The sequence below is a fragment of the Dendrobates tinctorius genome, unplaced genomic scaffold (genome assembly GCF_039654945.1).
Source record: "Dendrobates tinctorius isolate UK_male_01 unplaced genomic scaffold, ASM3965494v1 ptg000143l, whole genome shotgun sequence".
Lineage (NCBI taxonomy): Eukaryota > Metazoa > Chordata > Amphibia > Anura > Dendrobatidae > Dendrobates > Dendrobates tinctorius.
In genome coordinates, this window is record NW_027361810.1 from 32,416,590 (window position 1) to 32,433,564 (window position 16,975).

Genomic DNA, 16,975 nt, shown 5'->3' on the forward strand with positions numbered 1-16,975 from the left:
TGTATTTTAATAGTTTACTTTTTAGAAACATCATAATGTGTCAAACGTATTAAGAGGTGTGCACTTTATATCTTTGGCACAATTCACTCCCAACAAACCGTAAAGTGAAATGCCAGTCGTAATAAATCTGCCCCAAAATCTAATAGAAAGTCTCATTATAAATTCAGACTCATTACCGTAAAGTCGGAAAACCTGATCCGTTGCTGTCAACTACAGTAAAAAAAGAATAATTAAAATAAAACCCAAAAATGGGTATTAGGTGCTGATTTGTTCTTCTTTATTGAATATTCAATTTTTCCCCTAAATAATGTATCCGTTTTCCCTTAGACGGAAAAGCTTTAATTAACTGCAGTGACAGAACATCCGCCATCATTAACATTCAGATATTTTTTTTTCCTTTCCAGTTGGGTTCTTTGTAGCTAGATTGCATATGTTCAGACACATCAGTGCTCTGCAGTTTCCTCTGGCTTTTCTTAGCATATTGTGTCTTCATACTCCTAGAATTAGCGTTCCGCAGTAATGAGTTTGGCACTAACCAGCCACTGGTAACACTAATTAGTCTGCGCTGGGCTTTGTTACCGTCCATTAATACTTTACTAGTTTTTTAATAGTTTTTCATTAGCATTCACTAGTATTGGTTGTTAAGTGTAAGTCCTTTGCTTTTGTAAGCATTTATCAACACTTTACTCCATTTTTTTAACAGTTCGTAGCATCTGCTGGTTATATTTGCAAGCATTTATTAGCAATCATGTCATCCATAATTAGTTTCCATTAATGTGCGCGCTGTATTCTTACATTCCTATTTATCCACTTTAAGAAATATCATTAACACTATTTCCTCTCGCAAGGTTGAGCATTTGATTACTACACATTTTTTTTTTTTTCCCTTTTTTTTAAAGTGAATCTCCACCTTTTATCACCATGTTGTTTTTAGACTTCAACATTTTGCACCGATTCATTTTTATCATTTGCACTTACAGATTTCGGATTTTTTTTTTCCCCTCCATTACAAAACTCAAAATTCCCTGTGCAGAGTATCTGACAAAATTCCAGCTGCTTGTAGCCACCACTAGAGGGAGCATAGGAGCTTACGGCATACAGCCCATACACTGAACTCAGGAATAAAACCGTGTGCGGTGAGCTCCACCTAGTGGTGGCTGCAGGTAGCCAGTGATATATTATAAGATTACTAAGCACAATATAAAGGTTAAAACTGATATTTTAAACAAGGGTGCTTTCACATTGTGTCTCTGTCAGAGCATACAGCCAAAATACCAAGCCAAATCCCAGGACACATGCGCCTACGGGGCCAATAGACTGGAATGGTGATACCAGAGAAACCATGAGCTATGCCATGCACTTTTTTCGGGCGTGTACGCCTACAGAAAGCGGACAATCAGATTCAGCCTACTATGTCTGAGTCTCTCTTAAAAAAAAAATGCATGGCAGAGCAAACCATTACAGCCTATGGCCCCATTGGTGCATGTGTTTGAACCCCATTTTGCAGGGAATTTCAGACATATGCCCCGATGGGGACACAGAACGCAATGTGAAACCACCCTTAGCTATACTGAAGGGAACCTGTCACCAGTTTGATACCTTAACCATGTCCATCACCTTTTACACCATGTAAATGGGCTTCCTTCCTATAAATTCATAGGTGCCTCTGCATACCGCCAAAAAGTCTTATGCCTTTCTCCTTCATGTAAATTGCACGTTCCGTTCCAATGGGAGTCTCCAGATCAGGATCAGTGACGCCCTAGTCCCTTCAAACACCACCTCTTCCATCTTGATAGAAGTAGATGAAGTCTCTTACATCATCACACAGCGGTTGAAGTCTCGCGCCTGCGCCAGTCTCTGAATCCACTGCGCAGGCACGAGACTTCAACCAGTGTGAGCACACCATACAATTTGCTTTCAGCACTGGTCATGAATAAAAGACTTTTTGTAAGGTATTCAAGGGCACTTGTGAGCTTATAAAGGGGTTGACAGAGCCCCTTTTAAATGCTGTAAAAGGTGATGCGCATAGTTTATAAGGTATAAAACTGGTGACAGGTATCCTGCACTGGGAATGCAGCCATTCTGTTATGGCGAAACTCTTCATTCATCAACCCTTTCCCGATGTGTGACTTAATAGTAAGTCCTATGTCAGGTCCTCATGTAAAAAGCGTTCTCAGGAGCTGAGCCCGCACCATATGGCTGTATTACACAGCCAGCATCTGTCTTTAAGAGCAGCAATCGGAGATTGCGCCAATCACTGCTGTTTAACTCTTGAAGTGCTGTTGTCAGTTACTGGCAGCAACCTTTCAGTGGCGAGATTGCGGGTTGCCAATGAGTTGTCATAGCAGTCAGGGTTCTGCAGAAGGTGCTCCACGGTCTGCCATCTTAGTCCTCTTGTGAAGTCCAATCCATCACAATATACAGCTCCTTGAGGGAATTTTCCCAGAGAAGTTGGTTTGAAGCCAATTAGTTCACCACAAATAGAAAGTAATGGAAAGCCTCTGATTGCGGCAAGAACCGTATAACACTCTGGTCTCCAAGGGCTACATCCAACCCCTTTAAAGCATTTTTGTGCAAACACAGCCTTAGTAATGCCAAAGAAACCTCCACTTACCGACAGATACTTTGTGTTGGTATGTGAAAAAATGTTTAAACGTTCAGAGTATGAATTCTTTTTCAAGGTACTGTATATAGCTGTGGGCAAAACGGGTGGTAATTGTTCTTTACTGCTTTGCTTTCACACAACTGTACAGTTTATTCAGTGTTTAATGCCTTTCTCTCCCTATCTTTATTACTGAGCTGTGACGTTTTCTCACTATCCAGATTCACCTCTAAATTTCTGCTGCATTCCCTGCCTTGGCTTTTACACAGGCTATGATAATGCTTCCTGATTGGCTGTGCTATACCATGTGATGTGATAACTGCCAGGCATTATAGAAAAGACTTCCCGGCTGCACCCGAGGTCATATGATCCTCGTCTGGCCGATGCAATCTAATGCAAGGTGTGAGATGGTGGCGAATGAGGCAAACTGCAGATTGTTAACAAGAGTTTAAAAATTCATAAAAATGTAACACAATTATGATTCGCATTGAATTGATTTGCTCATTCCACCAAAATTTCACAATTATAGAATTAAGAGATTTTGGAAATATATTACACTAGCTGAAGAGCCCGGCGCTGCCCGAACATAGTAACTAACTGTGGTTAGTTATATCAAATTATAATGATTATATATCACTACTTCTTCTGCAGCACCACACTTTTCTCCTTTAGACCTCATTCACACATTATTTGGTCAGTATTTTAACCTCAGTATTTGTAAGCTAAAACTTGGAGTAAAACAATCAGAGGAAAAGTATAATAGAAACACGTCACCACTTCTGTATTTATCACCCACTACTGGTTTTGGTTTATAAATACTGATGTGAAATACTGACCAAATACTGAATGTGTGAATGTGGCCTTATACACAGCCTCCCCCTGCAGCGCCTCACTCTTCTCTATACACAGCCTCATACTGCAGCAGCACCTCACTTCTCTCATTTTCCCATCATGCCTCTCATTTTGCCCCCACATATCTGAATTTCCCCTCAATCCTGGCAACTAAAGGACCGGTGATGTCACGACCATGTGACCAGTCCCGTGCTTGAGAAGAGGAGTCAGACGCAAGGCTGTGCTGGTGCTGGAGTAGAAGTGTCAACTTGTGTCACACAGCTGGGTCTTATATTACATCACTGGGGGAAGTACAGTAACTCCGTATACATGGGATCAGAGGGTTCCTGCAGCAGAGCTGTATATGCAATGTATGTGAGGGCAAGCTGTGTGTCACAACTATTGTCACGTGTCCCTGGAACAGGATCTTTTTCCCTGTGGCTATGTGGAGTGGGCATTGCTCGATACATACACACACACACACACAAACATACACTCTACTTTATATATATAGATTACTTATATTACAGTGTATAGTGTTTATTGTCTGCATTAACCCTTCTGGGGGCTTCAGTGCTGACATTTCCTAGTAGATCGAACAACAATATGCAGATATTTGAAGTAGAAAGAGAAATGTTTCGTATGCATTGTATATTACCAGCTCAGCTTTTAGGGGTGTGTCTGCTACCAAGCCCATCAATTATTTCTAATAACAAGCTGAACTGTGAGTGCAGCTCCTGAGCATAATACAGGCTGTAAGTCAGGATGAATACAAGATCAGTAAAGCAATGTATATAGAAAGTTTTTCAACTTTCTAGGTAGATTGTATCCATTGGGCATTCCGTTATCTGTTTATCTAAACTGTTATATTTCCAATGTAATTGCTGATAAAGGGCATCTTTTATTTTCAGTCTTATGTTTATTTTCTCTTCACAGTTTTCTTTTGGTATTTTGTGGGATTTTTTTTTTTTTTTTTGTAGCATGTAACTCACCGACAGTGACGGGTTATAAGTTAATTCTCCGAGGAGATTTGTAAGTCACAGATCTGTGTATTTCCATCGCTGCCTCTGAATGATTCTCAATGGAATGTTCTACACGCAGGCTAGGTGTTGAACGGATTTTCTCCGATCTAAAGGAAGAATTCAGTCGGATTTGCAAGTTAACGAGGGAACAAAGCAGCCAACTGAATACATTTTTTATGAAGAAGGAAATGGCATCTGGTAATGGTATGATGTGTTTTACATTTTACTGGGAATGAAATGCATTATTCCAGCTCCGGTGATGTAATTTGTAACACTTCCATACATACTGCAGGCATTACAGCCCACAATAGACACATCATCTGCCGGTGCACAAATGTATAGCTTTATGGATGAAGAGCTTATTGTGGTGCGCAGTAAAGGTCATACAAAATTATCTGTGTGTGTCTGTATATATACTGTGTGTGTGTATATATATATGTATATATATATATATATATATATATATATATATATAATGTGTGTGTGTAAGTGTATGTTCTGTGTAGATATATGTATGGTGGGGGGAGTTTATGTGTCTATATGGATATATATTTGCGCGCACACATGTGAATATATAGTATGTATGTCTATATATATTGTTTTTCTGCATATATATTTAAACATTTGCATATATTCCATTTATGTTTGATGGGCTTTAAACTATATGTAATGTGTGTATGTATGTATAATATATATATATATACATACACACACACATACACACACACATATAGGCTAGCCTGTAGCATTTATTTCCTTTTTCTTCCTTTTGCAATATTCTTGCAATATAATGTAGAGATTCATGTAAGTGAGATTACACAAAAGTCTACACTTTCAGTATTTTTTATTATTATTAGGTACCAAAATCTCCTCCTACTGTATAATAATATTCTAGAAGGCGAACCATAGTTCCCTTGGTCTGCATTATAGTTTTCTATCAGGACACCAGAGTCTGCTCCTCCTGCCTTATAGTTTTCTATCAGGACACCAGAGTCTGCTCCTCCTGCCTTATAGTTTTCTATCAGGACACCAGAGTCTGCTACTCCTGCCTTATAATTTTCTATCAGGACACCAGAGTCTACTCCTCCTGCCTTGTAGTTTTATATCAGGACACCAGAGTCTACTCCTCCTGCCTTGTAGTTTTATATCAGGACACCAGAGTCTGCTCCTTCTGCCTTATCGTTTTCTATCAGGACACCAGAGTCTGCTCCTCCTGCGTTACAGCAGGACACAGTTTTCTGCATTATACTGATCTAGCAAAAATCCAGAATCTGCTTTTCCAGCAATATAATTACCTGACAGTAAACTGAATTTTGCAGCTCATGCATTGTACGAGCCAGAAACCGGCCACCAAACTGCGCTTCTCCTACACACGTGGTTTACCGAGTATTTGTGTCATATTATCTAGTCTCAGACAGTTCGTCATTCTTCTCTTGTTTCCTATTAGATCATCTGAAAAATGTAGAGATGGGATTAGGGTTTGCCTTTAGCGAACCCCACCCTTCCATTGAGAAGTTGATTTGATTAAAAGGGGGCTTCAAATTTTGTAAAATGGATTAATTTAAAGGGGCTGTATCACCAGGTACATGTACGAGGCCCTTAAAGACAAAGCGTTGAACCATTTCCCCCTGTGTTAATCGTAGCTGCAGTATTTGTTAATGAGGGCCTCAGTGCATTAGTGGATACCCTTAACATGTCACCAGATTATCAGTGTCCAGTTTTTGCTGCTATGTTATTCCCTTTGCACCACTGATTAATCCGTTTTTGTTCTTTTCAAATCCACCATACAGGTCAAGAGATATGGACCTTTTTATTTAGTGCAAATTTTTATGGTCATTTCCACAGGTGCATGGCGCACGTGAATTTCTGTGGGGGTGTCTTTAAGTTGCTCTGCATTATTACCCTGTGAGCCACGTCCCCATCTTTGGAATTGGGAATTTTAAAAAAAAAATATATATATATATATAAATGTGGAATATTCAGGGGATCAATGGGAATAAAATAAAAGCAACATTTGACCATTTTTGACCTGGTAACAGGTCCTCTTTAACCAAGTAGAACTGTCAAGGGGGATCGCAAACAAATGTCATCACAAAATGAAAAAGGGGCAGTTGAAGCACCCATTGCTGTACCCCTGGCACTGAATTAAAACGTTATATTACGTACAGTAAACAATAATATTACTCTAAGAAGAGGTATATGAATCGTTTGCCTACAAGTTGCATGTGGGTTTAAGGCCTTTCTGCCTCATTGTAGACATATATGCCAGCTGTGATCATTAATGGTAAGGATCAGGAAAGCTTTGGGCACATACAGTATATTACATATACTGACCCCCATTCACAGCACTTTTAACTACCAGACTGGGATATTGCATACAATGACAACAAATCTTGCTTTTCCCATGTTATGCTTTTTTTGCCATGGGAAAGTGACGATGCCACTGTATGGCCTCCATTTCTGGTTTCCATAAATGTGTACATTGACAGCTTTCCTATTTTATACACATAAATGGTGTCCAAAAATATGGTTTTAAAAAAGGCTAATAAATACAAGGGTGAAAGATACTAAAAGAATAAAGAAGGGTAGAGAGTGGAGGGTAACCAGAGGTTTTTAGACCATAAATTGAAAAGGGATGACGATAGAGAGTTGCTACAACTCCTGTCGTTACGAAGATCAGCTCTGGGGCACAAACTGCTTTAATTCCTAGTCAAATATTACAGGAATGCTCAAAAGCACATGTACCATTTGTAATATTGGGTTGGAGATGCACTTTAAATATTTATATCCCTTGCCTACATTATCTTTTAGGTGCTCAGCTGCAGTTTTCCATGCCGGTTCAGTGCACTGAGGAAGAGAACGAGGAAGCCCAAAGTCTACATAAACTAAAGAATAAAACCATGAGATTCCGATTTCCACCAATTACTCCTCGTGGTCTGGGATCAGATGATGAACTGATCGTCTCTGTGGAGTCTTTGTCCAACCTGAGCATTAAGTTTCCTCCGAGTTCTGACGAATCTGATTTTTTGGAGAGCTCTCCTGGAAAACCACCGATTTTTCCTCCAACTCCAGAGCAGAAATCGAATCCCAACAAGCAACTTTCTGACGCCACGCTAAAGAATTTGAACACTGCACGATCCAGTCCACCATATTCTCCTCGATCACCAAAGACTGCCTGCCATCAAGGACTCCATGCCAATTATAGGGGAAGTGTTTTACCAACAGATGAGGACAGTGGCCTCATTTTGGCAGCCAAAAGCTCAAGTGATGATTGCAAAAACACTTTCCATATTCCAGATACTCCAGATGTGGATAAATCTACAGAGATCACTGAGATGACGGTCCGGGGACCTCAGCAGGTAACACATTTGAGGGATTTACTCTGTTACTTTTTGTGCCATGTCAAGTAGCATATCGACGTGTTGAGCCCAAATTCTCAGCCTGGGGAACGTCCCATTCCTCTAGAGAGTACTCCACAAACGCTTATTTTGTGCCTCTACCAAGTAGCTTATGACCATAGACGTTGGAAAGTACTATGGTGTGGTTTGTTTTAGTAGAGAACCCTTGGTTTAGGAAAAGTGAGGAACACTCCAGAAAATAAGTTTCTAAAAGGGGCTGTCTATTAGAGCACATGGACACCAAAGAGCATGATCCAGAGTGGGAACGGCTCCTGCTTTTTTGGTCCCGAATGTACAAATTTGATGTAAATTGTGTCCATTAATATGTGACTTGGATGGAGATCCAAATAAAGTTAAAATTGTCCAATGAAAACACAGATGTGAAGCGGTTTTCAATTTTGAAAAACCCTTGTCTACCGGCTGCAGTTTTGCATTAAAAAAAGCTTTTCTCGCACTCCCAGTTTCCAGTGCTGAATCTCCGCCACTTATTCTGATGTCTGTCACTGTCTGATGTTACATCGACAACTCTGCAGCCGTTCAGTGAGCTCCGCGACTTGGAGTGTCTGGTGCCTTCAACTTATTGATTGCGGCGCTACCGACGTGATGTCAACGCTGCACACAATAACAGACATCGGGAGCAGCGGCGGAGACTCAGTGCAAGACCTGGGGAGGGTGAGTAAAGCTCCTTAGGGGACATGGGCTTTCTGAATCTAGAAAACACCTTTATTATATCGCTGTGCTAGACTAATAAACTGAAAGTATAGACAGCATGTTAAAGGGGATTTTTTTTAACAATGCAATTGCATGATATAATATAGAGCAGGAGGAGGAGGATCAGATTGATATACAGTTTAAAGAAAAAATATTCTGTATGACTTGTATTTTTTTCATTTAAATACTTGTTCTTTAGGAGTCCAGTGGGCAGTCCTATTAAGCTATTGACAGCCATAGAGGAAAAGCCACTGGAATGGACCGCCTACTGGACTCCAGTATAGTAAGATCAGGGATATAAATATATATATATAAATACCAGTATGGCTGAATAAATTCTGCTCAGCTTCTTTTGCGCTGCAAACATCATGCTGAACACGATAAGGTCCCTTTAATCAATGGAGAAGGTAGCATTAATTGTAGAGGTGCACAACTTTTTTTATATGAGGATTAGGTTGAACTACTTAAAGGGGCCACAGCGATATTTCAATATACTTTTGCTCCAGTCTTAAAGGATATTTGGTGTTCAGTTATAACAGCCTCATTCATATATGACTATACAGTTATTGTTTTTATTCTGTGGTTTTTCGGGACGCATAATGATCTGCCAGTGACTATAACAATGTTCCCATGTGGCCTTCAGACAAAGCAGAAAGGAGAAAAAGAAGCACAACGCTTTCCTCGGCCCACTGCTACGTCTTGCCAAGGATCGGCAGGGAAAAATGTGGTTAAACCGCACTGATTGACACTTACTAGCCTTATGCAATCAACTTTACCAGCTAAAAGGGGGCACATACTTCTGACTTTTACAGAATAGCGATGTTGCATGAGATAAAGAAATTTGTAAAAGAGATTAAATAAGGTGCAATAAAGATAAAGTTGCACTTTTTCCAAGTTTTGGAGCTTTAACCTGTAGTGTTCAGTTTCACCACAAGGTGGCAGTCTGCATTGTATATTTTCCCCATACCAGAACATAAGAAACAGCTGGTATGTGATTACAAGTTGATAGGAAAAAATGCCGCTTTATGAAAAAAAAAAAAAAAAATGGTGTTGAGCTGTCAAAAGGCACAGGGCAGAAGGTTAGATAATTGACTTTCACACCAGGGTGAAGGGGGGAAATCTTGAGATGACTTTGGTTTGTGAGATTTAGAATCGTTTACAAAAGAAAATTCAGCTTTTTTCTTTTTGTTTTCTCTTATTTTCGTATAACTTTTTTTTTTCCATTTGCCTCAACTTAGCGAGTTAAATGTTTGTTTTTTTTGTCTAAGCATCATTTTTAAATTGTAAATGGAAAATACACTGTACACGAAAAATTGGAAAGCTGTATTTTTCTTCTGAAATAAATAGGAATAGAAAAATGGCGATTGAACATATCATGCTCACTAAAAGTAATAATTATTGCAAGTCCTGCACATAATACTACAAAAGAAGGTAGAGTAAGAAAAAGGCCTTTCTACGTGGATTTTTTAATGTTTACAAATATCCTAGGGAATTATGCCAGTTAGAAATACTAGGAAAAGGTTTGTCTCTGCATTATTTACACAAGAAAATCCCTTTAACACTATTGCCAACGCCCATGCATGATCCCTCTTCCCCCTTCATGCAGGGATGCCGACATACTGCCTTGGCTGGTGAGCTCCCCGTCTCCTGCTTCCTAGTCTGAGCACATCACATACAGGTTTTACAGTGACGCGCTTAGTGTGCACACACTACCCTGTTCTCAAAGGAGCAGTGCAAGCACTTTGAAAATGCTCCCAGTTAATAGCTGGGAGGCATCAGGAATATAAGGCACCTTCTCCACTAGGTAGGTGCCCGAGCAGCCACTGCAGTTTCCCTACAACTCTTATGTGTGCAACTGTATGTTGCCAGGACCCCTATCCTAATCTATTGAAGTTAGTTTGTTAGACTGATTCTGTTCCCGTATTCCTGTATAGTGTGCATGTTACCTTTGAAGCCGCACCGGAGGTATCGGAACCCTGAAGCCACTCTGGCAGTACCTGAACTCTGTAGCCAAACCAGCGGACCCTGAACCCGACCTGTCTGAACAGGTTTCAAATCGAGTCTGGTCTGTGACTCGTGAGTCCAGTTTGTGTCAGTGAACCTGACCCTTGGGGTTGGCAGCTGCGGCACCGGGGACTGCCTAGGAGTAGTGCCTGGTGGCTACCTGCAGCTCAAGCCTGACTCCACCATCAGGAGCTCCCGTGAAAACCAAGGTAGATGCCCCTCCTAGGTAAGCCTGGCCCTTTGACACAGTGGGTCCATGATCCATGTGCTCCACCCGCGAGTTTGAAAATCTCATGACAGACGACATGATCAGGGAGACCTGAATTTCTCCATTAAATGTCACCTGCTTAACCCATCAAGAAGTACGGCGCCTCCTTAAAATCACAAAGTAGACAAATCCCCGGGCCCGAATGGCATACAGTCCCGAGTAGTGCAGGAAATAAATATCTTAATAGACAGACCGTTATTTGTAATGTTCAAGGATTCTATAATAACAGGGTCTCAACACAGGATGTTCACATAAGTGTAACGTCTACTGTGGCCTACTGTGTGTAATGTAATATACTTACTTCTAAAACGAAAAAAGTGGTTTGGTACCGTGTTAGCCAGTAGAAAAAAAAATATATAAAGTGCTCTCAGTGAGAGAAACAAAATAGGAATCTTGTGGGTATGATACCTTTTAATGGCTAACAAATAATAGTGAATGTTGTTACAAAGCAAGCTTTCGGGACTGCTTATGTCCCTTCATCAGGCTGAGGGACGTAAGCAGTCCCGATAGCTTGCTTTGTAACAACATTCACTATTATTTGTTAGCCATTAAAAGGTATCATACCCACAAGATTCCTATTTTGTTTCTCTCACTGAGAGCACTTTATATATACTTACTTCTGACATAGTAATATTTATCAGTATTTTGCCCATTCCTAGGCAGACAGCTGCTTCCTACAGAAGTCACATAAACTGAATTGAATGTCTGAGGCGGTCCTAAGGCCCCTTAAAGAAGACCTGCCACTTGCCATAAATGTGTAATTGTTTTCATCTGGTGTAAATGCCTGAATCTGACATTGTCTTTCTTTTCTTTTTACGTCTATCCTATATATAAATATAATGTCGTTACCTATTTTTTTTGTCTATTAGTATCACTTGTCTATCCTTGTAATGCATGGGACGTCCCCTATCATTGCTTATAGCTATAGACATACTTTCTACATTTGTACATAGTGTAATAGTCTTGTCTCACGGGGTGTAAACTGATCATGATGTTTGCCCATTATTGAATAGTCTTTCTTGTTTTGGGGTGTCTAAACTGATGATTATGTTTGCCCGCTTTTGAATTTTACGACCTGAATATTGTCGGCAGCTGCATTGCATCATTCAAAAGTATGAATATTGACAAAAACAACAAGAAAGGTCAAACTACAGTATGTTTGTATTTAATTGGAAAGTCTTATCACAGCTAAAAACACAACTGGGAACAACACACATTGATAATGGAGGTCCATGGAATTCTTCAATACATAGTCATCATGTTAACATACCGCCAAAGTAATTCCCGTCCCGAATCTCAATATGCACTAATCGCAGTCTAACACATTCAATTTGGACATCTATACATAACTTGCTTCCACTCCTGAGGTTGCCGTATTAGTGTGGACATCTCAAGTTATGCTCAAGAGATTCCACATGGCCCAAATGTTTATGCTCCAACCAAGCAATGAAGGAAGGGACGAGCGGGCTGTTATCTAACATGGGCAGACTGTCATCTACAATGGGCGGGCTGTCACCTAACATGAGCAGGTTGTCATCTAACATGGGCAGGCTGTTATCTAATATGGGCGGACTGTTATTTAACATGGGCAGGCTGTCACCTAACATGAGCAGGCTGTCATCTAACATGGGCGGGCTGTTATCTACATGGGCGGACTATTATTTAACACGGGCAGGCTGTCATCTACAATGGGCGGGCTGTCATCTAACACGGGCAGGCTGTCATCTACAATGGGCAGGCTGTCATCTAACACGGGCGGGCTGTCATCTACAATGGGCTGGCTGTCATCTACAATGGGCGAGCTGTCACCTAACATGAGCGGGCTTCCAGGCTGTCATCTAACACAGTCAGGCTGTCATATGCAAATGGGCGGGCTGTCATCTACAATGGGCGGGCTGTCATCTAACATGGGCGGGCTGTCATCTAACACAGGCAGGCTGTCATCTAACACGAGCGGGCTGTCATCAAACATGGACGGGCTGTCACCTAACATGGGCAGGCTGTCACCTAACATGGCCGGGCTGTCACCTACCACGGGCGGGCTGTCACCTACCTCGGGCGAGCTGTCACCTACCACGGGCGGCGTGTTACCTAACACGGGCGGTCTGGTAATCTAACATAGGCAGGCTGTTAATCTAACATAGGCGGGCTGCTAATCTAACATGGGCTGTTATCTAACTTGACTATTTATAAAATTCAGCAATGTAGATTATTTAGCTGTAAATTATCAGAAAACTTAGCAGCTCTGGTGGACTGTGATACTTTCCTTCACAGTATTGTGAAAAAAAAAATCCTTAACTGTTACTTCTATTATATCTTTTGGGAAAAGCTTTGGAAATATCATCATTTTCCTCTTCTTCGTAACCATGCAAATAAACAATACAGAGGATTATATATATATATATATATACATACATATATATGTCTATTATTTCTAAACACTGTTTTTCGGTGATTCCTTTGTATGCCCGTTCATACTGCATGTATGCCCATTCATACTGCACCCATACACACAAATGATACACCATTTGAAAGGTAAACTTGCCCCCTTCAGCAAGAAAATAGCCAAACAAACCACACATCCACGATTTGATCACAATATACAGTTTACACATTAATTTTCATAAACCTGCAGTAAAGAAAAATGACCTTCAGGTGGCACCACAGTACCCCAAAGCACACTACCAACACATTTGTATACATGCACTGCTTTTTCGCTGATTACTTCGCCCCACACTGAAAATATTACACCATTTGAAAGGTAAACTAGCTCCCTTCAGCAAGAAAACAGCCAAGCAAACCACACCTTCACGATTTTATCACTAAATACATTTTAAACATTAATTTTCATAAACCTGCAGAAAGACACAATGACCTGCAGGTGGCACCTCAACCGGATGACATTTTTTGGCCTCTACTTATCAAAACAATTTATTGTATTACCCAACTACATATATAAATACCTGTCTGTGTTCATCAGCTCATGAAATACATTTACATTTGACCAGCTTGCTTTTTCTGAAACTGTCTGCGCCCCCCGACGACCAATGTGCGAAAATTTCTCACGGGCCAAGCTAGTATATATATATTTTAAACATTTTCAACCCCATTTTCAACATTTTTAACTTAATCTTATTATATACAAAAATCAGAAGAAATTGTCCTTTTCTCACCCCTCCTGGGTCCAGCACTGAGTCTCTACTGTTGCTCCTGGTGTCTGTTATTATCTGCAGGGTTAACGTCACATCCATGTTCTGCGGACTGACCTGCAGATGTAGCAAGCTAATGAGTTCACTGACTGCAGCAGTGGCGGAGACTCGGCGCTAGACCCAGACAGGGTTTTTTTGTACTAACAAAGCTTCTAGGAAAAACTTTTCTAAAAGAACAACTCCTTTAAAGACACAGCCACAATTAATTTTTGTATATTTTTTTCCTCCATCTTATTATCATTTTTGCTGTATAAGGGCTTGTTTTGGTGAATAGAGGGAAATCTACTGTTTAGAGAAATCATCATCTATTAGCCATAGTAGAAGAAAACTATAAAGTATGATTTTTTTTATTTGTGATGGGTCTGGAGGACCCATCATATCCATACATTACATGGACAGCTAATAAATTTGAATGAGAATGGTGTAATACTGCTTTTACCCTGTAGAGGCGCTGCACAGAAATTGAACACCTAGATGTAGTTAGCACAGTAGATGCTACATCATAACAAACAATATAAACACCCAAAAGTCAAACGACAATATTATCTATTGACTTATTTTATTCATTTGTAGACCTTTGCCCGGCAAATAGTTTCTACGGATCCAAATATACCGTAAGTCATCATAGGGCTTTCTGGTCATCTAAGTTTACTTCTGTAGCCCCCTGCCTCCCTGTATGGGGGGTCAAGGTCTTGCTGTAACATGGACATTAAATTTATCATATCCAATAAGTTCTAGAAAATTATCTTCATTGCCAAAACTAGTAGTAAAATATTTTGAAAAACTAACAGAAAAAAATTCTATTCTAGATCCTACACAAGAAAGATGAGTATGTATTATAAATAATAAAAAAAGGAATATGGAGGGGGAAAAAAATGAAAGAATTTTGGGTGAAACATAATTTAAAATTGACAAATAATTTATTAAAAATGTGAATTTGTTCAAAACTGTTCTAAAATAGTAAAAAAAAGAAAACTACAAAGCTACAATATTGTGTTTTTTTATATGCTTATTTTTGCAATATCTTTTTTTATATATATACTATAAACAAATATGTTTTTTTTTTCTATTTTAGCCAATTTGGAAGCCATCATCGCCTCATGACAATGACCTATCAATTCTAGGAAGTGAGAAATGGGATCAGGATAATGATCACAGATGTGAATTTTGCCAAGCTGTTTTCCCACCGTCATCTAATGCTGCATTAGGAGGAGATTTTCTTCGACATCTTAACACACATTTTTAAAGGACAGTCCTAAAAAAAAAATTCTACCCAGAAGATCATTATGGCATCCATACTTTACGCTATTCTTTCTTTCTCCTTTCTAGACCATTTTCACTGATGAATAATTATCTGGATGACTTGATTTTATTATTATATTTTTCGCGTTTGGACCGTCCCCTTGTAATAATATCCGTTATTATTATTCACCCCCCCCAAATGAATCGCATTATTATTTTTTTTGGAACTTGTGCATTATCTGACTATACTGTAAGTTGTAGTAAAATACATTTTAACAGTTATCATAAAATTAAGTAGGTGACAATATTGAGCAATTTACTGTGTGCGTTTTTTTTATGTTATTTGCAAATTTTTGTACAATTTTTTTTTTCTCAAAACTTTTTTTAATTAGACTCAGTGGGTGAGAATTTTATCAGATGGGCATTTAAGACGTATAGCCAGCTGGAATAAGTTACCGTATACCAAATGTATCAAGAGATACATGCCTCCTAATAAATCTAGCATGTTTTTTGGGCTGTCTGTGTGCCAGAAAATGAAATCTATGCAGGTAATGAACTTATGTAGATTTGGGCTACAATGTACACATTTTTTTTCTGCCATACATTATAATAATCCAGTTGCACATTTACTAGACCACACCCACTTTAAACAAGCTCCGCCCACTTTGAAACCCATTCTGGGGAGGGGGTGGCGCAAAAAAAGTAACTAGATTTGTGACGAATATCACTCGCTACAAATTTAGTTACTTTTTGACGTCATGACAATATGATAACTTTCTTTCAGTATGTTTGTTGTCCTTGCAAAAGTTGCGCTTCTTCAGAGTTTTTTCCGGATTTTTTTGTTGCGTTTTTTCAGCATTTTTTTTTCCTTACAATTTTTTTTCTTTTCTTTTTTTAGATTTTTTTTTTTTATATAGACATGTTTTTTTTCACTATGGGAGAATGTAATGAATTTTAGTGAAAAAAGACCACACCTAAGAGCTTGTTGCGTTTTAGGAAAAAAAAAATGAAAGACTAAATTTTAACCATTTACAAAAATAGAATCCTATTTTTTTTTTCCATTTAGAAAAAAGAAAAAAAAGCAGAAATAAAAGATTACATGAAGTGACAAACCCCTTAAGCAACAAGCTAACAGCATTCCTGCATTTTAGCACTCGCCGCTATGTTATATACTAAGCTGAAATGCGAGTAGATGCTTTCCTTTATTATTAATACGTGATACAAATTTAATAAAATGTGTAAATGAAGAGAAAATTGGATAAAGTTACTTATATCCTGCAGAAAACCTTTCCCTACCCTATTAATACATGGAAAATATATGTATTTAAGCAGTATACTATATGTATTATATTCTGCAAATGTTGTATAAAGCTTTATGTTTTGTTAATGCTACACCTCAGAAAGAAAAATGAAAAATGTCATATTTATATTTTCAGTAATTATTTCCATGTACTGTTATTTTAAGCAATGCATTAAAGTGGATTTTTTAAATGACAAAGATATAAAAATATTCTTTTTTTATTTGTTTTATTTTGCTTCTGCCAATACTTTAATTTATTATCACTAGGCACAAATATTTCTTTACCTTAATTTAAAAATGTACTTAAAAAAAAATGCCCAACTGACAAAAAGTTTGCTAAAAAACACATGAAGGACTCCCAGACTATGACAAATAAGATTCTCTGGTC

At 38.9% G+C, this 16,975-nt stretch overlaps 1 protein-coding gene across 4 annotated transcripts in view; it reads left to right on the forward strand.

Moving 5' to 3' along the window:
• Positions 1-15,921, forward strand: part of TANK (TRAF family member associated NFKB activator) — a 98,908-nt gene extending 82,987 nt beyond the window's left edge. For 3 of the 4 annotated variants that reach the window (XM_073545728.1, XM_073545727.1, XM_073545730.1), the window contains exons 8-10: positions 4,535-4,659; positions 7,267-7,814; positions 15,121-15,921. In XM_073545728.1, the coding sequence (XP_073401829.1) occupies positions 4,535-4,659; positions 7,267-7,814; positions 15,121-15,291 (844 nt within the window). In that variant the 3' untranslated portion in view covers positions 15,292-15,921. The remainder of the gene's footprint in view (positions 1-4,534; positions 4,660-7,266; positions 7,815-15,120) is intronic. The other variant, XM_073545729.1, reaches the window with a different exon arrangement.
• Positions 15,922-16,975: the final 1,054 nt, after the last annotated feature.